At 39.7% G+C, this 25,748-nt stretch overlaps 1 protein-coding gene and 1 non-coding gene across 2 annotated transcripts; both read right to left on the bottom strand.

Moving 5' to 3' along the window:
* Positions 1-778: 778 nt before the first annotated feature.
* LOC128591258 (heat shock factor-binding protein 1-like) lies at positions 779-22,769 on the bottom strand. Its single transcript, XM_053598744.1, has 2 exons — positions 22,752-22,769; positions 779-1,194 (listed from the first exon to the last, which is right to left on the bottom strand). Exons 1-2 carry the CDS (start codon positions 22,767-22,769, stop codon positions 922-924), a joined length of 291 nt encoding a protein of 96 aa, XP_053454719.1. The 3' UTR covers positions 779-921.
* Positions 15,765-15,901, bottom strand: LOC128593253 (small nucleolar RNA SNORA2/SNORA34 family). Its single transcript, XR_008382303.1, has one exon. It is a non-coding gene; the product is annotated as a small nucleolar RNA SNORA2/SNORA34 family (small nucleolar RNA).
* Positions 22,770-25,748: the final 2,979 nt, after the last annotated feature.

Genomic DNA, 25,748 nt, shown 5'->3' with positions numbered 1-25,748 from the left:
AATGTTCATCATCTCTATATATTAGAGTACTTCTTAAAAACCTGAGCCTCTGCATCAGCCGTTTATCATTTTTTAGCCAAGCAACTGGCAGACTTAATATGTCTCTTTAGCTTTTTTCTCTATTTCACTCAAAGACAAGATGGAGTAACAGTTTTAAAATCCTTCCAGATTTTTTATAACCATTGTAGATGGTTATGCAGGGTCCCACTGAAGTATCAGAATCTCATGCAAACTCTAACAAATGAACACCTCATGATAGCAGGCTATTCTGTTATTTTCTGTATTTTAACTAAGTTCTAACACAGGAAAGTGTTGGTCGTTACTTTTCATTGACTTTAGCATCTGACCTCAGGAACTTTAATTCTGAGTTTTGGCACAAAGCAGTGACAGATATTTGTTAATAAACAATTTTTAAATGTTTTTAGCCATTTGAAAAGTATTGCCAACACACTGTCTTGTGTTAGCTGCGGTCACTTTGTGTCGAGAGCCGAAGAACCCTAAATTCTACCAATATCTCACTTCACCAGGGCTAACTACGACTGAAGGATTTACTGTTTAGTTAAAAAAATTACACAGCCTTTTACCAAAGAGCAACTATTATAAAAGGAATGGCAGGAAAAAAATGACTTCACAAAAATACACTAAAAAATTTGACAATTTTTTTTTTTTTTGTAGGAACTGCCAAAGTTTTAGTGTTTAATAATTAATAGCACAACTGACCAAGGTCCAAGATATGAAGGTACCATGTTCAAGCAACTAGGGGGTAAATCACTCTAAAATCTAACCATATAGTATGTGATAAGAACACACATTTTATAATATAAAACCTGTCTACACATAGTAGTTAGTTGCAAAAAGCCATTCAATCTTCTCTTGGCTTGGAAAAAAGGTGTTCCAGATTTCAGTGTAAATTAGCAACCTTCAACTCTTTTGTGTGGCAGGTATCTTGCTTTCACCTTCCAGTTCTTCCACTCCAGCCTGTGTCATGAGGTCTGTGATATTTTTCTCCAGATCATCAATGCGACTACTCATATCATCAATTCTTCCATTGATCTGGTCAGACATGGTCTGAAATTTATCTTGCATCTGCTGCAGGAGGGTCTGCACCACCAAGGCCAGATTCTGCATGGTTTTGGGGTCAGTCTCGGCCACCTCCCCGCTTCCCAGCTTGGCGGCGATGTCTTGGACCGTCACCTACACTTCCGTTTGTCCCAGTATGGACATTTTAACAATGTTGATTCTTCCCAGCCATGAGCATGGTATGTTTTTCCATCTGTTAACATCTTCGGCTATTTCTTTTCTTAGAGTTTCATAGTTCTCTTTGTAGAGATCTTTCACATCCTTTGTTAGGAATACTCCCAAATATTTCATCTTCTTTGGCACTACTGTGAAAGGAATAGAGTCCTTGACTGTTTTTTCAGCTTGGTTATTGTTGGTATATACAAAGGCTACAGATTTATGGGTGTTGATTTTGTAGCCTGAGACATTGCTGTGTTCCTTGATCACTTCTAAAAGTTTTGTAGTAGAATCCCTAGTGTTTTCCAGATATACGATCATATCATCTGCGAAGAGTGAAAGTTTGATCTCTTCTGACCTTATGTGGATACCCTTGATCGCCTTTTCTTCCCTAATTGCAATGGCCAAAACTTCCATTACAATGTTAAAGAGCAATGGAGACAATGGGCAACCTCGCCTGGTTCCTAATTTAAGTGGAAATGATTTCAATTTAACTCCATTCAATATGATATTGTCTGTGGGTTTGTTGTAGATGGCCTCTATTAGTTTAAGAAATGTCCCTTCTATACCAATTTTCTTAAGTGCTCTGATCATGAAGGGATGCTGGATATTATCAAAAGCTTTTTCTGCATCAATTGAAAGAATCATATGGTCTTTATTTTTAAGTTTGTTTATGTGTTGAATTACATTTATAGATTTACGTATATTGAACCAGCCTTGAGGCCCTGGGATAAATCCAACTTGGTCATGGTGTATAATTTTTTTGATGTGTTGTTGGATTCTGTTTGTTGGGATCTTTTTGAGTATTTTAGCATCTATATTCATTAGTGATATTGGTCTATAATTTTCTTTTCTTGTTGGGTCTTTCCCTGGTTTGGGGATCAAGGTGATGTTTGCTTCTTAGAATGTGCTGGGTAATATTCCTTCTTTGTCTATATTTTGGAAGAGGTTTAGTAGTATAGGTACTAGTTCTTCTTTAATGTTGGTAGAATTCTGACGTAAAGCCATCTGGTCCTGGGCTTTTCTTTTTAGGGAGATTTTGTATAGTTGATGCTATTTCAGAACTTGATATAGGCCTGTTCAACATTTCCACTTCGTTCTGGCTAAGTCTTGGTAGGTGGCGTGCTTCCAGGTATTGGTCGATTTCTTTCAGCTTTTTATATTTGTGAGAGTAGAGTTTCTTGTAGTATTCATTAAGGATTTTTTGAATTTCTGAGGGGTCTGTTGTTATTTCATCATTACCATTTCTGATTGATGAAATTAGAGATTTTACTCTTTTTTTCCTGGTTAGGTTGGCCAAAGGTTTATCTATTTTATTGATCTTTTCAGAAAAACAGCTGCTGGATTTATTGATCTGTTGTATAATTCTTTTGTTTTCAATTTCATTTAATTCTGCTCTGATTTTGGTGATTTCTTTTCTTCTGCTGCGTTTGGGATTGAAATGTTCTTCTTTCTTCAGTTGCTTGAGATGTTCCATTAAGTTATTGACTTCCTCTCTTTCCGTTCTCTTGAGGAAGGCTTGCAGTGCTATAAATTTCCCTCTTAGGACTGCCTTTGCAGTATCCCAGAGGTTCTGGTAATTCGTGTCTTGATTGTTGTTTTGTTCCAAAAATGTGGTGATTTCCTTCTTAATCTTGTCTATAACCCATGTATCCTTCAGCATAAGGTTGTTTAGCTTCCATGTTTTTGTATAGGTATGCAGGTTCCTGTTGTTATTTAGTTCAACTTTTATTCCATGATGGTCTGAGAAGATGCAAGGAATAATTTCTATTTTTTTAAATTTGCTGAGGTTAGATTTGTGGCCTAGGATGTGGTCGATTTTGGAGTATGTTCTGTGGGCTGATGAGAAGAATGTGTATTCAGTTTTGTTGGGATGAAATGTTCTGTAGATGTCTGTTAAGTCCAGATGTTGAATGGTTGAGTTTAAATCTAAAATTTCTTTGCTTAGCTTCTTTTTGGAGGATCTATCCAGGACTGCTAAAGGGGTGTTAAAATCTCCAAGTACTATAGAAGTGGAGGAAATAAAGTTGCTCATGTCTGTTAGAGTTTCTCTTATAAATTGAGGTGCGTTGTGGTTGGGTGCATAAATATTAATAATTGAGATCTCATCATATTGAGTATTACCTTTAACAAATATGAAGTGTCCATCCTTATCCTTAATTATTTTGGTTGGTTTAAAGCCCATTGTGTCTGCGAACAGGATTGCAACGCCTGCTTTTTTCTGCTTTCCATTTGCCTGGAATATAGATGACCATCCCTTCACCTTGAGTCTATATCTGTCTTTTAATGTAAGATGCGATTCTTGGATGCAGAAGATATCTGGCTTGAGATTTTGTATCCAGTCCGCCAACCTATGCCTCTTTAGGGGACAATTTAAACCATTCACATTAATTGAGAGTATTGATATGCCTTTCGAGAGACCGGTGGACATTTTTAATCCTTTTGCGACTGTGGAAGTTGGAATTTGATCAAAAATTTTTCGGGTGTGTTTACTTTTGTGGTGGAGAATTATGCTAGTCTTTATGGAGGATAGGTCTAAGAATGTCCTGGAGAGCTGGTTTAATTGTGGCAAATTTCTTCAACATGTGAATGTTGTTGAAGTATTTAATTTCTCCGTCATAAATGAAGCTCAGTTTAGCTGGGTACAGGATCCTGGGTTGAAAGTTATTTTGTTTTAGGAGATTAAAAGTCGATGACCATCCTCTTCTAGCTTGAAAGGTTTCAGCAGAGAGATCTGCAGTTATTCTGATATGCTTCCCCTTGTAGGTAATGGTTTTCTTTCATCTGGCAGCTTTCAGAATTTTCTCCTTCATATTAACTTTAGTGAAATTGATTATGATGTGTCTGGGGGATGTCTTATTTGGGTTGAGTTGTGCTGGAGTTCTGAAACTGTCTGCTATCTGAATTTTGGAATCTCTTGGCATGTCTGGAAAGTTCTCCTTCATAATCTCATGGAGAAGAGATTCTGTGCCTTGTGAAGCCACTTCATCACTTTCAGGGATCACTATAAGACGAATATTGGTTTTCTTTTTTTTTTTTTTTGTAGAGGCAGAGTCTCACTGTACCACCCTCGGGTAGAGTGCCGTGGCATCACACGGCTCACAGCAACCTCCAACTCTTGGGCTTACACGATTCTCTTGCCTCAGCCTCCCGAGCAGCTGGGACTACAGGCGCCCGCCACAACGCCCGGCTATTTTTTTGTTGTTGTTGCAGTTTGGCCGGGGCTGGGTTTGAACCCGCCACCCTCGGCATATGAGGCCGGCGCCCTACTCACTGAGCCACAGGCACCGCCCCGAATATTGGTTTTCTTCAAATTATCCAAGAGCTCTCTGAGAGAGTGGTCTGTTTTTACTCTCCATTTCTCTTCTTCTTTGAGGGTTTGGGAGCATTCAAAAGCTTTGTCTTCAATGTCAGAAATCCTTTCTTCTGCTTGCTCCATTCTCTTACTGAAGGATTCTACTGTGTTTCTCAGATCTTTGAGGGATGCATCTTCTTGTCTCAATGTGTCAAAATCTTTGGTCATTTGGTCTTTGAATCCGTTGAATTCTTGAGATAATTTTTGGAATTCTAATTTAATCTTATTTGCTATCCAGATCCTGAATTCAATTTCTGACATCTCAGCTATTTGTTTGTGCATGGGGTCTTATGCTGTTTCTGCCCCATTGATCCTTGGGGGAGTTGATCTACTCTGATTATTCATATTGCCAGAGTTTTTCTGTTGATTTCGCCTCATGATTGTTTTTCACCATTGCCTGTGGCTGTCCTCAGAGTTGGGGAGGTGTCTCTCCAAGATTAGACCCCAGCGGGATCACTCTATTGTTGCTGGATCTTTGTAGGGAGTGACCCTGTGTAGTTCCTCTGGGGCTGTTCTAGCTAGGGAGTTCTGGTTGTGGAAGCAGCTCCGGTTTGTGACACACCCAGATCCAGCAACAGGGCTCGGGGTGGTGCACACAGTTCTGGGAGTGCCAGGCGCCTAGTGACTTTGGCACAGAGAGCCCAAGGCTCCAGCCGTCTCTGGCCAGGAGAAGAGCTCTGCGCAGAGGCAGGGAGGGCTCCAAAGGGCACGCAGCTACCAGAGTCCCTGTCCAGATGAATGGGCTAGTGTGGAAGCTGGGAGTACACAGGAGGGAGGACGCAGGGTTGCGTGGCTCCCGCAGTTCCTGGTCAGGGAATGTGGAGGCCCGGTGGGTGCGGGTCACCAGTCGGGGGTCACTGAACAGCTCTTATGGAGGTCTGGGTGGTGCCAAGCCCAGGAGTTTGAGGTTGCTATGAGCTGTGACATCATGGCACTCTACCCAGGGCAACAGCCCAAGGCTCCAGTGTGCCAAAACCGTCTCACTCTGCCCCTAAGGATTAAGGCTGTAAGGCAGCTCAGTCCCCGCCTTTAGGCTGCTCAGTCAGTAGGTTACTTTTACCCACCCAATCCTTGCTCTGAGACCCTCAGGGCGGAGCTTGCTGGGGCAGTTCTTTCACAATGGCTTCCTGCGCCCAGCTCAGTGGCTCAGTCTGGGGCCCCAGACAATGCCCAAAGTTCTCCATACTCCTGCTCCAGCTCTCCCCAAGGCAGTTCAACTGAGTGCCAAGTCCAAGAACACCAAAACAGTTCACAGGTAAGGCCTTTCTGATTTGCAGTCTCACTGCTGCTTGTACTTACGGTTGCCAGCGTGATTAGGTCGATTGAGCACACGCAATCACTTGCCAGTTTTCCACTGTTTTTGTCCTCTTCTTGGGGTCCAGAAGTCCCTTGCTGGCTCCCTGTATCCTCAAAGGGATGATTATAGGCAGATCCCACCGGCCAGAGATGCCTGGAGTCTTGTCTCCCCAGACTTGCTGTTCCCAGTTGCAGGGAAGCTGTTACTCGGCCACCATCTTTTTTCTTCTTTGTATTTTTTTTTTTTTTAATTTGAGACAGAGTCGCACTTTGTTATCCTTGATAGAGTGCTATGGTATCCTAGCTCACAGCAACCTCAAACTCTTGGGCTCAAGTGATCCTCTTGTCTCAGCCTCCCAAGTAGCTGGGACTACAGGTGGCCACCACAACCCTCGGCTATTGTTTGTTGTGTTGTTGTTTTTGTTTATTTGTTTAACAGGCCAGGGATGAGTTCATATCCACCAGCCCCAGTGCATGTGGCTGGTGCCCTAACCACTGAGCTACAGTTGCCAAGCTGGGACTACAGGTCTTGGTAATTTATCTGATGAAAGTATTACAGGCAGAAAAATATCTAGGATGAGTCTGGTGTCCTGCTTAGTTAGGCATTATTATAGCTACTGGGTATAAATTATAGATTTCTAAAGAATTAGAGTATGCTGAGGTACACTTAACACACAACTGATATTAAGTACATTATAACTTAGTCTTTCTCTGATTCAGAAGGTATTTTGGGATCTGCCCATATCTCTAAGACATTGTTATGTACATAACAAAAATTATTAAGGGCTATGCTAGATGTCCACATATAGAAAAAAGGAGTGCATTGCAACCCACTGTCATCCCCATTTTCCTATGACAACATGTCTGAGCTCAGACCCTTTAGTGACCCACCAATGTTTACATAATCAATTCTGCACACCTAGATTCAAGACCCAAGGCTCCCATTCATCCCCTAAATAAACCAGCTACTCAGTTAACCTATTTTATGTGGGTTGACTATAAAACACATTTTATATGGGTTCACTATAGTATCTATATTGGGTGTGTGATACGCATCAAGCACTGTTATAGGTACTTAATACTGCATTCTCTCTACTTATAGTAACACTGTATGGTGAAACTTAGGTTCAGTATTGTTACACAGCTTGTCTAAGTTTTCACAGCTAATACATAGCAGAGCTGGGGTTTGAACCCATGACTAAAGCCCATGTCATTGCCACCATACCATGCTATGCCCTTCAATGGTAGCATTTCAGTTTCTGCCATTTTGCACATGCTGTTACTTTTTCTTTTCTTTTTTTTTTTTTTTTGCACTCAAAGTACTTTTATTGTTGGGGATTCATTGAGGGTACAATAAGCCAGGTTACACTGATTATAATTATTAGGCAGAGTCCCTCTTGCAATTATGTCTTGCCCCCATAAAGTGTGACACACACCAAGTCCCCACCCCCTCCCTCCATCCCTCTTTCTGCTTTTTCTCCCTCCCATAACCTTAATTGTCATTAATTGTCCTCATATCAAAATTGAGTACATAGGATTCATGCTTCTCCATTCTTGTGATGCTTTACTAACAATAATATCTTATGAGTCCTTATGATAAAAGGATTTTTTTCCTTCTGGGTAGATGCCCAGTAATGGGATTGCAGGATCAAATGGGAGGTCTAGCTTGAGTGCTTTGAGGTTTCTCCATACTTCCTTTCAGAAAGATTGTACTAGTTTGCAGTCCCACCAGCAGTGTAAAAGTGCTCCCTTCTCTCCACATCCACGCCAGCATCTGCAGTTTTGAGATTTTGTGATGTGGGCCATTCTCACTGGGGTTAGATGATATCTCAGGGTTGTTTTGATTTGCATTTCTCTAATATATAGAGATGTTGAACATTTTTTCATATGTTTGTTAGCCATTCATCTGTCATCTTTAGAGAAGGTTCTATTCATGTCTCTTGCCCATTGATAAATGGGATTGTTGGCTTTTTTCATGTGGATTAATTTGAGTTCTCTATAGATCCTAGTTATCAAGCTTTTGTCTGATTGAAAATATGCAAATATCCTTTCCCATTATGTAGGTTGTTTCTTTGCTTTGGTTGTTGTCTCCTTAGCTGTACAGAAGCTTTTCAGTTTAATGAAGTCCCATTTGTTTATTTTTGTTGTTGTTGCAATTGCCATGGCAGTCTTCTTCATGAAGTCTTTCCCCAGGCCAATATCTTCCAGTGTTTTTCCTATGCTTTCTTGGAGGATTTTTATTGTTTCATGCCTTAAATTTAAGTCCTTTATCCATCTTGAATCAATTTTTGTGAGTGGGGAAAGGTGTGGGTCCAGTTTCAGTCTTTTACATGTAGACATCCAGTTCTCCCAACACCATTTATTGAATAGGGAGTCTTTCCTCCAAGGTATATTCTTGTTTGGTTTATCGAAGATTAGGTGGTTGTAAGATGTTAGTTTCATTTCTTGGTTTTCAATTTGATTCCAAGTGTCTATGTCTCTATTTTTGTGCCAGTACCATTCTGTCTTGACCACTATGGCTTTGTAGTACAGACTAAAATCTGGTATGCTGATGCCCCAGCTTTATTTTTATTACTAAGAACTGCCTTAGCTATACGGGTTTTTTTCTGGTTCCATACAAAACGCAGAATCATTTTCTCCAAATCTTGAAAGAACGGTGTTGGTATTTTGTTTTGTTTTTTTTTTTTTTTTAATTTGGCCGGGGCTGGGTTTGAACCCGCCACCTCCGGCATATGGGACCGGCGCCCTTACCCGCTGAGCCACAGGCGCCGCCCAGTGTTGGTATTTTGATAGGAATGGCATTGAATAGGTAGATTGCTTTGGGAAGTATAGACATTTTAACAATGTTGATTCTTCCCATCCATGAGCATGGTATGTTCTTCCATTTGTTAATATCCTCTGCTATTTCCTTTCTGAGGATTTCATAGTTTTCTTTATAGAGGTCCTTCACCTCCTTCGTTAGGTATATTCCTAGGTATTTCATTTTCTTTGAGACTATGGTGAAGGGAGTTGTGTCCTTAATTAGCTTCTCATCTTGACTGTTATTGGTGTACACAAAGGCTACTGACTTGTGGACATTGATTTTATATCCTGAAACATTACTGTATTTTTTGATGACTTCTAGGAGTCTTGTGGTTGAGTCTTTGGGGTTCTCTAAGTATAAGATCATGTCGTCAGCAAAGAGGTAGAGTTTGACCTCCTCTGCTCCCATTTGAATTCCCTTTATTTCCTTGTCTTGCCTAATTGTATTGGCTAGAACTTCCAGCACTATGTTGAATAGTAAAGGTGACAGAGGACAACCTTGTCTGGTTCCAGTTCTAAGAGGAAAAGCTTTCAGTTTTACTCCATTCAGTAAAATATTAGCTGTGGGTTTGTCATAGATAGCTTCAAATCAGTTTTAGAAATGTGCCACCTATGCCTATGCTCTTCAGTGTTGTAATTAGAAAAGGATGCTGGATTTTATCAAATGCTTTTTCTGCATCTATTGAGAGGATCATATGATTTTATTTTTGCCTCTGTTAATATGGTGGATTACGTTTATGGACTTGCGTATGTTAAACCAGCCTTGTATCCCTGCGATGAAACCTACTTGATCGTGATGAATGACTTTTTTGATGATAAGCTATAATCTATTGGCTAGGATTTTGTTGAGAATTTTTGCATCTATATTCATGAGTGAGATTGGTTTGAAATTCTCCTTTTTGTTTAGGACTTTTCCTGGTTTTGGTATCAGGGTGATATTTGCTTCATAGAATGTGTTGGGGAAGATTCCTTCTCCTCAATTGCTGTTACTTTTTCATGGTGGCCTCCTCCAGTGGCGTGTTGGTCAATGTTTAATAACTGGCTTTCTCGCTGTAGTTCTGACATGAATGTTGGTCAACATTTTTCTTTACATTGATGAGCATGTTAGAACTTCACTGGTTATCAATGTTGTGAGAGACTGCTGACTCAGACAATAATTTTCACGTTCTAGAAGATTTCTTCTATTTTTTGATCATTCACAATATAACTACTATAAACATATATATTTTTTTCCTTTTCTTTTTTTTATTGTTGGGGATTCATTGAGGGCACAATAAGCCAGGTTACACTGGTTGCATTTGTTAGGTAAAGTCCCTCTTGCACTCATGTCTTGCCCGCAGAACATGTGGCACACACCAAGGCCCCACCCCTCTCCCTCCTTCCCTCTCTCTGCTTTTCCTTCCCCCCTCCACCATGACTATAAACATATTTTTAAGATTAACCTGCATTTTTTTTTCTTTTTGAGGCAGAGTCTCACTCTGTTGCCCAGGCTAGAGTGCCATGGTTTCATAGCTTACAGCAACCTCAAACTCCCAGGTTCAGGCAATTCTTCTGCCTCAACTTCCCAGGTTGCTGGGACTACAGGCACCTGCCACAATGCCCAGATAATTTTTCTATTTTTAGTAGAGATGAGGTCTTCCTCTTGCTTAGGCTGGTCTTGAACTCCTGAGCTCAAGCAACCGACCTGTCTTGGCCTCCCAGAGTGCTAGGATTACAGGTACAAGCCACTGTGCCCCACCATTAATCCTCATTTTTTTTTTTTTTTTGTAGAGACAGAGTCTCACTTTATTGCCCTCGGTAGAGTGTCATGGCGTCACAGCTCACAACAACCTCCAACTCCTGGGCTTAGGTGATTCTTTTGCCCCACCCTCCCCAGTAGCTGGGACTATAGGCACCCACCACAACGCCTGGCTAATTTTTTTGTTGCAGTTTAGACAGGGTTGGGTTTGAACCCGCCACCCTTGGTATATGCCCTACTCACTGAGCCACAGGCGCCACCCAATCCTCATTTTTAATGTTTTCTTTCTATCATTTTCTTAAGTATAAACAATAGACAAAACAATGAAGCCCCGATTTGCAGGGTCTGCAGACTTCTGTTGTGTAAATACTCCCCTCCTGAAGTTAGGAAAAGATGGGCAGCAGCAAACTCCTATGTAGTGTTAATATTTCCACCATAGCAGCTCTACACAATAGATGTAAATAATCTCAACCGCATAGATAGTGATAAAATATAGTAAAATAGCCAGGCAGGGTGGCTTATGCCTGTAAGCCTAGCATTGTGAGGCTGAAGCGGGTGGATTGCTTGAGCTCCAGAGTTGGAGACTAGCCCGAGCAAGAACAAGACCCTGTCTCTACTAAAAATGAAAGTTTGAAGCAACAGGATTGCTTGAGGCTAGGAGTCTGAGGTTGCTGTGAGCTATGATGTCACAGCACTCTATTAAGGATGACAAAGTGAGACTCTGTATCAAAAAAAAAATTAAAAATAAAATAAAATGCAGTAAAATAGGAAATGATGAGTTCTGAGTATGACCTTTTAAAATAGAATTTATTTCATTGTAAACTTTTATCATTTAATTTTTAGGCATCACTGCGTTTAACAACCAGCTCACAATATTCCTGAAAAGGTAAAAGGCAGCTCTCAGGAGACTGTGTGAGATGGCTCCAGGGCACGGCCAGTGTCTCTCTTCTCCCTTGTCCCAAATTCTACCCAGTCTTCAAAGTCCAACCAAAACTCCAACTTGCTAGAAAATTTACTAAGTACAGGCATGCATTGTTTAATGGTGGGGATTATGTTCTGAGAAATGCATCGTTAGGTGATTTTGTTGTGGCGTGAACTTCGTGGAGTGCACTTACACAGACCTCGATGGTGGAGCCTCCTACACACCTGGCTACAAACACATGGGCAATGCATTGAGCTAGGGCATTTCAATGCCTGTGGACTCACTACGTGATAGGAATGTTTTAGCTCCATTATAATCTTATGGAAACATCATTGTAGTGGTTCATCATTGTCCAAAACGCTTTCATGTGGTGCACAATGGTCTTCTGTTTCACAGCAATATGGTTAACACTGAGAGCAGGAAGCTTGCCAGTGACATTTCTGATTGTACTTTCTGACAATTCTTAGCATCATCTTTTTCACACATGAGGTAATTGACCCACGCTGTTGGTCTCATTGCTTTTTGGATACATTACCCACGTGCAGTTGTAAAATCTCCATTTGTCCCCACCTTATAAAAATGACCACAAAAATGCCCACCAGGCTGCAGGTGATGGGAGTGTATTATGTTTGTGTGGCTTAAACTCCGCTGACTTTGGGGGTGGTAATACTCACTTGGTGTGACCCTGGCATGGGATGTTCCCATCTTCAGACTCAATTTCCTTGAAAAGATCATCTGTGGCTCTCAGAATCCTGGCCGCCCTCGTCCAGGCATCATCACAGTACGCAGGCACTACTTGCTCCCCCTGAGTCACCTCAGCCTTTTCTTATGCAGGAGCTTTGTCTACCTGTTGAATTTTGAATGAAAACCCAATGGACAGAAGCTCTGTGCTGAATTCTATATTTTGTTCCTTGCTGAACTTCCATGAATATAAAATACCAGCACAAAGGGGAGAGCCAGCAGGCAGAGAGCAACACTATCCATATTTAATGGAAAGGGAGTCTAAGAGCATAGGTGGGGAAACAGACTTAGAAGAAGGCCAAATTCAATAACATGGCCACGCTCACGTGGCCAGAGGGAGCTTCTAGCAAAAAAGGTATAAATATCTTATAACAAATTTTTATGATTTTTGCTTTAAAGTAGCACCATCATTTATTGCCTAAGGAGGAAAAAAATTTAAAAAGCGAGCAAGAATGGGATTAAATAGCGACTGGTAATCAGGAAACTTCCCTCCTCCACAATGAAGTACAAAAGTGGGAATGGGATCCCACATCCTTCACCAAGAACCTGAGCTCTCTGGAACCTGAGTGGCCTAGAGCCCCTCACCCCTATTTCTCTCTGCTTAGGAGAGAGTACAGGGGAAACACTTGAAGAAATTGGCCTGGGAAAAATCTTTAGGAGGAGGACCCTCTTCCCCCTGGGCAATTGAAGCAATACCAAAAAGACATTACTGGGATCTGATCAAACTAAAAATCTTCTGAACTACCAAGAACACAGTATGTAAAGCAAGTAGACAGCCCTCAGAATGGGAGAGAATATTCTCAGGTTACATTTCTGACAAAGGTCTGATAACCAGAATCCACAGAGAACTCAAACTTATTAAGAAAAGAACAAGTGATCCCATTTCATTGTGGGCAAGAGACTTGAACAAAAGCTTGGTCTACAGGCACATGAAAAAATACTCATCATCTTTAATCATCAGAGACACTCACAGTCTCTGGCCTCTATTGGAAAGTCAGGGTTGCCCGGCAGAGTGGCCTGGAGCCTGAAGCATAGAGGTCTCCCTACTGCTCCTCACGTGTATGGCTTTCCATGTGTCACCACAGTGGTTCTGGCTAGTGGCTTCCACAGTGATGCTTGCTAAGGCTCTCCTAGTGACAGCATGTCCTAGCACAGTTTCTTCTCTGGTCCCAGTGGGTTTTGTTTTTTCCATATTTACTCTTATTTTATTTTTTTTCCTTTTATTAACTCATATACACATAGATCATGAATACATTTGTGCATATGTGAGGTCCAATGTGTTGGTTTTTTTATACAGTTTGGAGTGCTTACATCAAACAAATTAATATAGCTTTCATCTCATTTACTTGATTATTGTGTTAAGACATTTATGTTCTGTACTTGATAGATCTGACTTGTACCCTTGCAATATGCTCCATAGGTGTGGTCCCACCATTTACCCTCCCTCTATCAAACCTCCCCCCTCCCCTTCCTTCCCACTCCATTTCTCTCCCTTATCCTGGGCTATAGTTGTGTTCTATCTTTCATAAAAAAGTGTGAGTAAATATAAATTGGTTTCACAAAAGTACTGAGTACACTGGATACTTTTTCTTCTCTTCTTGAGATACTTTACTAAGAAGAATATGTTCCAGCTTCATCCATGTAAACATTAAAGAGGTGAAGTCTCCATCTTTTTTTTTTTTGTAGAGACAGAGTCTCACTTTGTCGCCCTCGGTAGAGTGATATGGTGTCACAGCTCACAGCAACCTCCAGCTCTTGGGGTAGGGTGTCCTCAGCCTCCTGAGTTGCTGGGACTACAGTTGCCCACCACAATGCCCGGCTATTTTTGTTGCAGTTGCCACTGCTGTTTTAGCTGGCCAGGGCCAGGTTCAAACCTGACACCCTTGGTATATGAGGCCGGCACCTTACCCACTGAGCCACAGGCATGGCCCAAGTCTCTATCTTTTTTAAGGCTGCATAATATTCCATGGTATACATATACCACAATTTATTAATCTATTCATGGGTCAGTGGGCACTTGGGCTTCTTCCATGACTTGGCAATTATGAATTGAGCTGCAATAAATAATCTGGTACAAATAACTTTGTTGCAAAGTGATTTTTGGTCTTTTGGATATACTCCTAGTAGAGGAATTGCAGGATCTAACAGCAGGTCTATTTTTAGATCCCTGAGTGTTCTCCAAACTTCTTTCCAAAAGGAACATATTAGCTTGCATTCCCACCAACAGTGCAGAAGTGTTCCCTTTTCTCCACATCCATGCCAACATCTATAGTTTTGGGATTTTGTTATGTGGGCTACTCTAACTGTAGTTAGATGGTCTCTCAAAGTGGTTTTGATTTGCATTTCTCTGATGATTAAAGATGATGAGTATTTTTTCATGTGCCTGTAGACCAAGCTTTTGTTCAAGTCTCTTGCCCACAATGAAATGGGATCACTTGTTCTTTTCTTAAGTTTGAGTTCTCTGTGGATTCTGGTTATCAGACCTTTGTCAGAAATGTAACCTGAGAATATTCTCTCCCATTCTGAGGGCTGTCTACTTGCTTTACATACTGTGTTCTTGGTAGTTCAGAAGATTTTTAGTTTGATCAGATCCCAGTAATGTCTCTTTGGTATTGCTTCAATTGCCCGGGGGGAAGGGGGTCCTCCTCCTAAAGATTTTTCCCAGGCCAATTTCTTCAAGTGTTTCCCCTGTACTCTCTCCAAGAATCTTTATAGTGTAATGTCTTAAGTTTAAGGCTTTTATCCAGTGAGAGTTAATTTTTGTTAGCGGTAAAAGGTGTGGGTCCAGATTCAGTCGTCTTCTTCTTTTTTTTTCTTTTTATTAAATCATAGCTGTGTACATTAATGCGATCATGGGGCACCATACACTGGTTTTATATACCATTTGACATATTTTCATCACACTGGTTAACATAGCCTTCCTGGCATTTTCTTATTGTGTTAAGACATTTATATTCTACATTTACTAAGTTTCACGTGTACCCTTGTAAGATGCACCGCAGGTATAATCCCACCAATCATCCTCCCTCCCCTCCCTCTCCCTTTTCCCCATATTCTTATGTTATCACTGGGTTATAGCTTTCATATGAAAGCCATAAATTAGTTTCATAGTAGGGCTGAGTACATTGGATACATTTTCTTCCATTCTTGAGATACTTTACTGAGAAGAATATGTTAGAGCTCCATCCATGTAAATGTGAAAGAGGTAAAGTCTCCATCTTTCTTTAAGGCTGCATAATATTCCATGGTGTACATATACCACAATTTATTCATCCATTCGTGGATCGATGGGCACTTGGGCTTTTTCCATGACTTAGCAATTATGAATTGGGCTGCTATAAACATTCTGGTACAAGTATCTTTGTTATAATGTGATTTTTGGTCTTCTGGGTATATACCTAGTAGAGGAATTATAGGATTGCATGGCAGGTCTATTTTTATTTATTAATTATTATTATTATTATTATTTTTTACTGTAGAATTATCTTTTTATTTTGGGTAAAAACCCACAGTCATTTTGGGGAGCTGTAATTAAGATTTAACAGCATTATAATTCTAACAAATAACTTAAATATCCTTTTGAGATAAATATAGTAATATTTTATGGGTATTTTGGAACCCGACAGTATTAAGACTACAAATCACACTAGCCTCCAACTATCACCAATGACTCATACTGTTTCTTTCTAATGAATTGACCATTACATTTCCAAAGTTCTGAAATGGCCAACAGACCATAGAAAGATAATTCTTTAGGCACCTGCTTGAAACCAACAGCTTCAGCAAACTGCTGGCCTTGATTCAGGGCCAACGGCAGGTCTATTTTTAGATGTCTAAGTGTTCTCCAAACATCTTTCCAAAAGGAATGTATTAATTTGCATTCCCACCAGCAGTGTAGAAGTGTTCCCTTTTCTTCACATCCACACCACCATCACTGGTCTTGGGATTTTGTGATATGGGCTAATCTTACTGGAGTTAGCTGATATCTCAAAGTAGTTTTGATTTACATTTCTCTGATGATTAAGGATGATGAGCATTGTTTCATATGTCTGTAGGCCGTGCACCTGTCTTCTTCAGAGAAGTTTCTCTTCAAGTCCCTTGCCCAGCCTGCGATGGGATCCCTTGTTCTATTCTTGCTAATGCGTTTGAGTTCTCTGTGGATTCTGGTTATTAAACCTTTGTCGGAGACATAACCTGCAAATATCTTCTCCCATTCTGAGGGCTGTCTGCTTGCTTTACTTACTGTGTTCTTGGTTGTGCAGAAGCTTTTTAGTTTGATCAGGTCCCACTAGTATATTTTTGAAGCTGCTTCAATTGCCCGGGGGGTCCTCCTCATAAAATATTCGCCCAGACCGATTTCTTCAAGAGTTTTCCTTGCACTTTCTTCTAGTATTTTTATAGTTTCATGTCTTAAGTTTAAATCTTTAATCCAGTGAGAGTCTATCTTAGTTAATGGTGAAAGGTGTGGGTCCAGTTTCAGTCTTCTACAGGTCGCCAGCCAGTTCACCCAGCACCATTTGTTAAATAGGGAATCTTTACCCCACTGAATGTTTTTAATTGGCTTGTCAAAGATTAAGTAACGGTAAGTAGCTGGGTTCATCTCTTGGTTCTCTGTTCTGTTCCATACATCTCCCTCTCTGTTTTTGTGCCAGTACCATGCTGTTTTGATCACTATTGATTTCTGGTATAGCCTGAGGTCCAGTAGCATGATTCCTCCTGCTTTGTTTTTATTTCTGAGTAATGTCTTGGCTATTCGAGGTTTTTTCTGATTCCATATAAAACGAAGTATTATTTTTTCAAGATCTTTAAAGTATGACAGTGGAGCTTTAATAGGGATTGCATTAAAATTGTATATTGCTTTGGGTACTATGGACATTTTAACAATGTTGATTCTTCCCAGCCACGAGCATGGTATGTTTTTCCATTTGTTAACATTTTCAGCTATTTCTTTTCTTAGAGTTTCATAGTTCTCTTTATAGAGATCTTTCACATCCTTTGTTAGATAAACTCCCAAATATTTCATCTTCTTTGGCACTACTGTGAATGGAATAGAGACCTTAACTGTTTTTTCAGCTTGACTATTGTTGGTATATATAAAGGCTACTGATTTATGACGTTGATTTTGTAATTTGAGACGGTGCTATATTCCTTGATCACTTTTAAGAGTTTTGTAGTAGAATTCCTGGTGTTTTCCAGATATACAATCATATCATCTGCAAAGAGTGAAAGTTTGATCTCTTTTGACCCTATATGGATACCCTTGATCTCCTTTTCTTCCCTAATTGTGATGGCTAAAACTTCCATTACAATGTTAAAGAGCAGTGGAGACAATGGGCAGCCTTGTCTGGTTCCTGATCTGAGTGGAATGATTTCAATTTAACTCCATTCAATACGATATTGGCTGTGGGTTTGCTGTAGATGGCCTCTATCAGTTTAAGAAATGTCTCTTCTATACCAATTTTATTAAGTGTGCTGATCATGAAACGATGCTGGATATTATCAAAAGCTTTTTCTGCATCAATTGAGAGAATCATATGGTCTTTATTTTTTAATTTGTTTATGTGCTGAATTATATTTATAGATTTACGTATATTGAAACCAGGCTTGAGACCCTGGGATAAAACCGACTTGGTCATGATGTATAATTTGTTTGATATGTTGCTGGATTCTATTTGTTAGGATCTTGTTGAATATTTTTGCATCTATATTCATTAGTGATACTGGTCTATAATTTTCTTTTCTTGTTTGGTCTTTTCCTGGTTTGGGGATCAGGGTGATGTTTTCTTCATAGAATGTGTTGGGTAGTATTCCTTCTTTTTCTATGCTTTGGAACAGGTTGAGTAATATAGGTACTAGTTCCTCTTTAAAGGTTTGGTAGAATTTTGATGTGAAGCCATCTGGTCCCAGGCTTTTATTTTTAGGGAGATTTTGTATGGTTGATGCTATTTCATAACTTGATATAGGCTTGTTCAACATTTCCACTTGAATCTGGCTAAGTCTTGGAAGGTGACGTGCTTCCAAGTATTGGTCAATTTCCTTCAGATTTTCATATTTCTGAGAATAAAGTTTCTTGTAATATTCATTAAGTATTTTTTGAATTTCTGAGGATTCTGTTGTTATTTCGTCTTTGTCATTTCTGATTGATGAAATTAGAGATTTTACTCTTTTTTTCCTGGTTAGGTTAACCAAAGGTTTATCTATTTTATTGACCTTTTCGAAAAACCAGCTTTTTGATTTATTGATCTGTTGTATTATTCTCTTTTTTTAATTTCATTTAATTCTGCTCTAATTTTGGTTATATCTTTTCTTCTACTGGGTTTGCTTGAGATGTCCCATGAAGTTGTTAACGTCCTCTCTTTCCGTTGTCTTGAGGAAGGCTTGCAGTGCTATAAATTTCCCTCTTAGGACTGCCTTTGTGGTATCCCAGAAGTTCTGATAATTCATGTCTTCAGTATTGTTCCAAAAAATTTGGCAATTTCCTTCTTAATCTAATCTATCATTCAGTATAAGGTTATTTAACTTCCATGTTTTTATGTGTGTATGCAGATTCCTGTTGTTACTGAGTTCGACTTTTATTCCCTGGTGGTCTGAGAAGATGCAAGGAATAATTTCTATTCCTTTAAATTTACCAAGGTTAGACTTGTGACCTAAGATGTGATCAATTTTGGAGTATGTTCCATGGGCTGATGAGAAGTATGTGTATTCAGTTTTGTTGGGATGAAATGTTCTGTAGATGTCTGTTAAATCCAAATGTTGGATGGTTAGGTTTAAATCTAAAATTTCTTTGCCAGCTTCTTGGAGGATCTATCCAACACTGCCAAAGGAGTGTTAAAATCTCTGACTATTATGGAGCTGGAGGAAATCAAGTAGTTCACGTCTGTTAGAGTTTCTCTTATAAGTTGAGGTGCATTCTGGTTGGGTGCATAAATATTAATAATTGAAATCTCATCATATTGAGTATTACCCTTAACAAATATGAAGTGACCATTTTTATCCTTCCTCACTTTTGTTGGTTTAAAGCCTATTGTGTCTGCAAATAGAATTGCAACACCTGCTTTTTTCTGATTTCCATTTGCCTGAAATAGGGACGACCATCAGATTCAGTCTTCTACAAGATGCCAGCCAATTCACCCAGCACCATTTCTTAAATAGGGAGTCTTTCCCCCAATTTATATTTTTGATAGGCTTATCAAAGATCAAATGATGGTAAGTAGCTGGGTTCATCTCTTGGTTCTCTATTCTGTTGCATACATCTGCCCCTCTATTTTTGTGCCCGTACCATGCTGTTTTGATCACTATAGATTTATGGTATAGTCTGAAGTCTGGTAGCGTGATTCCAGCTGATTTGTTTTTATTTCTGAGTAATGTCTTAGCTATTCAAGTTTTTTTCTGTTTCCATGTAAGAAGTACTAGTTTTTCTAGATCTTTAAAATATAACAGAGGTGCTTTAATAGGGATTGCATTAAATCTATAGATTGCTTTGGGTAGTATGGACATTTTAACAATGTTGATTCTTCCTAGGCATGAGCATGGTATGTTTTTCCATTTGTTGACATCTTCAGCTATTTCTTTTCTCAGAGTTTCATAGTTCTCTTTGTAGAGATATTTCACATCTTTTGTTAGGTACACTCCCAGGTATTTCATTTTCTTTGGCACTACTCTAAAAGGAATAGAGTCCTTGATTGTTCCCAGTGGGTTTTGATGTTTTCCTAAGGATACTTCTGATGGCAGCAATATGATCAGTAGCAGTGGCTTCAGCCACAGCATCTGTGGCTTCCAATGGCTATTGGCTCCAGAAACTCTTTTGGCATTCCCAGGATCCCTTCTGTGTCTCAAGCCTTCTCTGCCAGGTTTCTCAGTAGCTGGGCAGCCATTGAGATTCTTTTAGCATCAGATACACAAATATGTATGATCTTTTAATAACTACATCAACAAAAAATATATAGGTCTCACCACCACCCCTGCTTCTATTGACACATACTCCTTTAACATTGGACACAGAAGCACCAATGAATATTACAACTCAGAAAGATCTTCAGGTTGTCAACCTATGTTTGCTAGAGTTTCATGTTGCATTCTTGTTCACACACCTGCTTGCTCATGCAAACAGTTGATCCATTCATTCAACCACCCACTTGATATTTACTGAGCACCTATTATGTGCCAGGCACCATGATGTGGAGAATTAGACCCAATCCTCATATTCAGGGTACTCAGACTACCCTGAACTGTGTTTAAAGTAATAATATAATAATAATGACAAATACTTACAAAATGTTTAGTATGTGTCATTCTTCAGTAGCATGAGGTAAATACTATTACTCTCCCTACTTTACAGATGAGAAAGCCAAAGTCAAGTTGCTTATGTTCACACAGCTAAGAAAGTAAATAGACAACTACTGTTTCACATAGCAACCCATGATCCCAGGAGCTGCATGCAGAGAGTATACCCGCAGAAAGGTGTGTGTCACATACAACTTGCTTATTGACTTACACTCACACACCCAATTCTAGGATCTTACAGAGGTAATTAAAATTTTAGAAGAACAAATACTTGTTTTAAAGAGAATGTCACAAGAAGGCACTGAATAAATATGAAGTGTTTGTTTCAAATGGAAAAAACACTCAGTTACAGGGTTAATTGTGACCTTTAATTTTCATGTGTCTTCCAGAGCTTCTGGCAAAACTCAGTCCTATTTATGGAGAATTATTCTTTACCGTAATGAATCAGAAAGATTTGTGATTGCTAAAGAATTCTCAGAAAACCTTTTCAAATCAGAAAAGACCAGGCACATGGAGCCTATTTCCTTCCAGGTCTGCAGACACAGAGGGGAGAGCCTAGGAGCAGCAAAGCTGCTCTCACACCCACACCATGGTGTCTGCTGAATTTCACCTCCCACTGTTGTGCTAACACCGGCCACTTTATGAACCTCCAGGGCTGCCAGTTCTCCTTGGGCTGATTGTTTTGAGAACTGAGAGAGGGCGTTTGAACCTAATTGTATGACCAACAGCTTGAAATGCTTAATAAATACACACTCTGGCTATAGCCACATGATTCCAAGTCTCTCATCAGTTCTATCAGCTCAGAGAAGAAAAAAAAAAAATCAATACAGTACAATCCCTCCAGGATTGAAAGAAGTTCTTAGCCTGACATATTCAGCCATTTGTTTTGTTGTCATGAATAAGCACCCCTTTCTTTGGTTTCTGTCTTTCTGTTGGTGTTCTGCTTTGGTGATCAGCTAAGAATGCTGTCTACGATGAGAGCTCAATCCTTTCCCTAGTGTTTTTCCGCACCAGTTTTGGACATGACTGAAGTTTTGCCTGTCAGCAAGAGCAAAGCCTGATGCCAACAGGAAGCCTCCTTTTGCTTATTAGCAGCGATTCCACACTTATCTGTAGAAGGCTTAGGGTCCAATGTGCCTTTGCAAAGCAGTAATTCTTTAATGACTTCTCCCAAACCATGAATAAATAGTTACAATTAATCTCTTTAAGCAATAAGGGGCATTTCATGGAAATAACATTTTGTTTGATACTAAGAGACTTCGGGGACTTGTGGGGATTTGAGTGCAAGTATGAACCACTATGCAATTTTAGCTTTACTAATAATTCTTTACCTTAGTGGGCTCTTGCAGATTATGGAGCATTTTTACATACATGATGCTGTTTTATTCTTCAGACAACCGAACGAAGTGATTAGGGCAAGCATTATAATAGTTTTAAGATGCTCAGGGGTATCAGGGGGGCTTATCTGACTTCAGCTGAGACTGAAATCCATGTTTTCTGCACAAGAGGTATAGATACACAAACTTTTTTTGTATTGTACATCTTGATTTTTATTATATTGTATTGGACTTAAATTTTATTGCTCAGGATTTCCTACAATCCTCTGAAGATTTTATAATGTAGACGTTAGTTCCTCAATAGGATTACACCCTCTCTGAAGGCAGAGCTCATGTCCTAAGAAGATAAGGAGTTCCATGCAGGAAGGATGGGGGGGGGGTGGCTTGTATGGTGCAGGGAAAGGCCCCTAGACCGAGTCCAGAGACTGAGGTCTCGCCTTGATGGTACCACGGACTGGCTCTGTGACAAAATACAAGCTGTTCACCTCTTTGTTGCCCGTAAAGCGGGGATCACAAATAAATACTCAAGGAGCAAAAATGACAGCACATTGAAACAAATACAGTGTGGAACAAACATGTAATAGATTAAATAGCAGCAAGAACGAATGCGTTGTGCCCATATGAGGGGATATTAAAAATATTTCTTTATAGAACACTTAAAACACATTCAACATCAGTAGGGAGAAGAGTATAAAGGATAAAGAGTATAAAGAACCCTCCAAACTCATCACCTTGCTACAATGATGAACTCAAGGCTTAACTTATTTCATTTATAGCCCCATCTGTTCCCCATCCACCCTGGATTACTTTGAAGTGAATCCGAGACATCATTTCTATGTTAGTGTTATCTGTAGAGCTGCCAGAACAAACTACATCTGGTGGCTTGGAACAAAAGAAGTATATTTTCTCACAATTCTGGGGTCTAGAAGTCTGCAATTAAGGTGTCATAATGTTTTCTTCTGAGCACATTGAGGAGGAATCTGACCCACACCCCTAAGTTTCTGGTGGTTGCTGGCAACCATGGTGTTCCTGGGCCTGTACCTGCATCATTTTCTCCATCTTCACGTGGTGCTTTCCCTGTGTCTCTGCCTCTATGTCCCTTCATTTCTTTTAGGACACCAGTCATAATGGATTAAGGGCCCACTCTACTTCCGTATGAAACATCTTAACTAATTATGTCTGCTAAAGGCCAAATTCTGAGGATCTAGGAAGGGCATGAATTTTGAAGGGTTACTTCAGTTGGGAATATTTTTGTGTCTCTCTCTACAAGAGAGGGACTATTATGATAAAATAAAACCATGGTACAATGATCATACCTCAATACAATGAGTAATAATTTCTTAACATGTCAGATATCTACTCAGACTTATTTTTTCATATAGATTCAAGCTACTGTTTAGTGTTCTTGCATTTAAGGCTTTAGCATTCCTTCTAGGACAGGTCTGCTGGTGACAGACAGACAGCACAAAAACATGTTTGTTCAATACTGTATTTGTCTTAATGTGCTTTCATTATTGCCCCTTGAGTATTTATTAATTTTTCTTTTAGTTTTAAAAGATAGTTTTGCTAGAATTCTTAGTTGGCTTTCTTTTTCTTTTAGGACTTTAACTACATCGTATGGCACAGGGAAAGGAGGCCACTGCCTCTGGCCTCCTTATTGAGAAATTGACTGCCAGTATTATTGAGGACATATTGAACGTGGTGATTTCTTCTCTCCTGTTGCATTCAAGATACGTTCTTTTTGTCTTTGACTTTCAACAGTGATAAATTAGATATGCGTGGTCTTGGTATGGATCTCTTTGAGTTTCCCTTACTTGGACTTTGTTGGTCTCTTGGATGTGGAGATTAGTGTTTTTTTTTTTTTTTTTTTTGTAGAGACAGAGTCTCACTTTATCGCCCTTGGTAGAGTGCTGTGGCATCACACAGCTCACAGCAACCTCCAACTCCTGGGCCTAGGCAATTCTCTTGCCTCAGTCTCCTGAGCAGCTGAGACAACAGGCACCCGTGGTGATGCCCGGCTATTTTTTTGTTACAGTTCAGCAGAGGCTGGGTTTGAACTCGCCACCCTTGGTGTATGGGGCTGGCGCCCTACTGACTGAGCCACAGGCGCTGCCCGAGATTAGTATCTTTCATTAAATTTGGGTATGGGAATGTTTTTTTGCCAATCATTCTTTTTTTTTTATTTTTTGAGACAAAGTCTCAAGCTGTTGCCCTTGGAAGACTGCTGTGATGTCACAGCTCACAGCAACCTTAAACTCTTGGGCTTAAGCGATTCTCTTGCCTCAGCCTCCCAAGTAGCTGGGACTACAGGTGCCCGCCACAACGCCCGGCTATTTTTCTGTTGCGGTTGTCGTTGTTGCTTTTAGCTGTCCTGGGCCGGATTCGAACCCGCCAGCCTCATTGTATATGGCTGGCGCTCTACCCACTGAGCTATGGGCGCCGCCTTGCCAATCATTCTTAAGTATTTTTTCTCTTCTTCTTCTGGTACTCCCACTATGTATACGTTGTTGTGCTTGATGCCATCCAACAGGTTTCTCAGACTTTTTTCCTTTTCCTTTATTATTATTTTTTCTATTCTTCAAATTGGATAATCTTCACTGATCTATCTTCAGGTTTACTGTTTCTTTTTTGTTGTTGTTTGTTTGAAATTATCTACTATTGAATCTCTGTTGTAAAATTTTAATTTCAGTTATTGTACTTTTTAGCTCCAGAATTTCTATTTGGTTACTTTTGGATAGTTTGTCTTTTTATTGATATTCTCCATTTGGTGAGACATTGTTTTATGCTTTCATTTAATTCTTTAGACATGATTTTTTTTTTTTTTTTGCAGTTTCTGGCTGGGGCTGGGTTTGAACCCACCACCTCTGGCATATGGGGCCAGCACCCTACTCCTTTGAGCCACGGGTGCTGCCCTCTTTAGACATGATTTTTTAAAAAAATTTTTTAGTTCCTTGAACATACTTAAATAGCTGATATAATTTTTTTTTTCTAGTAACACTACCATAGGGTTAGTTTCTATTGATTATTTCTTCCCTGGGCATGGACTATACTTCCTTATTTCTTTGCATACTTTCTAATTATTTGTTGAAAACTGGAAAATTTGAATATCATAATGTGGGGACTCTGGAAATCAGATTCTCTATCGTCTCTGGGGTTTTTGTTTGTTTCTACATGTTGTTTGTTTTTAGTGGTTTTCTTGAACTAATTTTTAGAAGTCTTTATTTTTTCATTTGTGACCACAAAATGAAGTTTGTTTCATTAGCTTAATGTTCAGCTAGTGATTGGACACAGATTTCCTTAAATGTTTGGAAACAAAAAATCTGTTAGTTTTTGCAAAGGGGCACTATGTATATATGTGTGTTGGAGTACAACTTCATTACTCAGCCTGGCAGTTCACAACTCTGTCTTAGTTTTCACTTCCTGAGTTGCAGGAAATAGAAATCAGCCAGAGGCGAGAGCTTGAAGTGTGCTTAGGTCTTTCCTGAATGTGTGTACAGTGCTGTATCTGTGTGCCTTATAGATTGCCATGAATGTGTCAAAACTTTCTGAAGCTCTTTTCCCCAAAGTATATTATTCCCTAGCCATTCCTTCTAAGTTTTTTAGTCTGTAGTTTATCCTAATTGTTATCTATTGTCTCAGATAGCAATAACTAAAGTATTTGCCTGGGTTGGGTGTGGTGGCTCATGCCTGTAATCTTAGCACTCTGGGAGGCTTAGGTGGGTGCATTGCTTGAGCTCAGGAATTTGAGACCAGCCTGAGCAAGAATGAGACCCCATCTCTACTAAAAATGGAAAAATTAGCTAAGTATGTTGGTGCACACCAGTTGTCCCAGCTACTCAGGAGGCTGAAGCAAGAGGATCACCTGAGCCCCAGAGTTTGTAGTTGCCGTGAGATATGATAACTCCACAGCACTCTACCCAGGGCAACAGAGTGAGACTCTGTCTCATAAATAAATAAATAAATAGCCTGTAAATGTATTTAGTAAATGCCTTTTGGTAGCAATTAGTGCTAAGTGAGTATGGAGTTGGGCGATAAATC

Source organism: Nycticebus coucang, chromosome 1 (genome assembly GCF_027406575.1).
Source record: "Nycticebus coucang isolate mNycCou1 chromosome 1, mNycCou1.pri, whole genome shotgun sequence".
NCBI lineage: Eukaryota > Metazoa > Chordata > Mammalia > Primates > Lorisidae > Nycticebus > Nycticebus coucang.
This window is presented reverse-complemented; position numbering and strand designations above follow the sequence as displayed.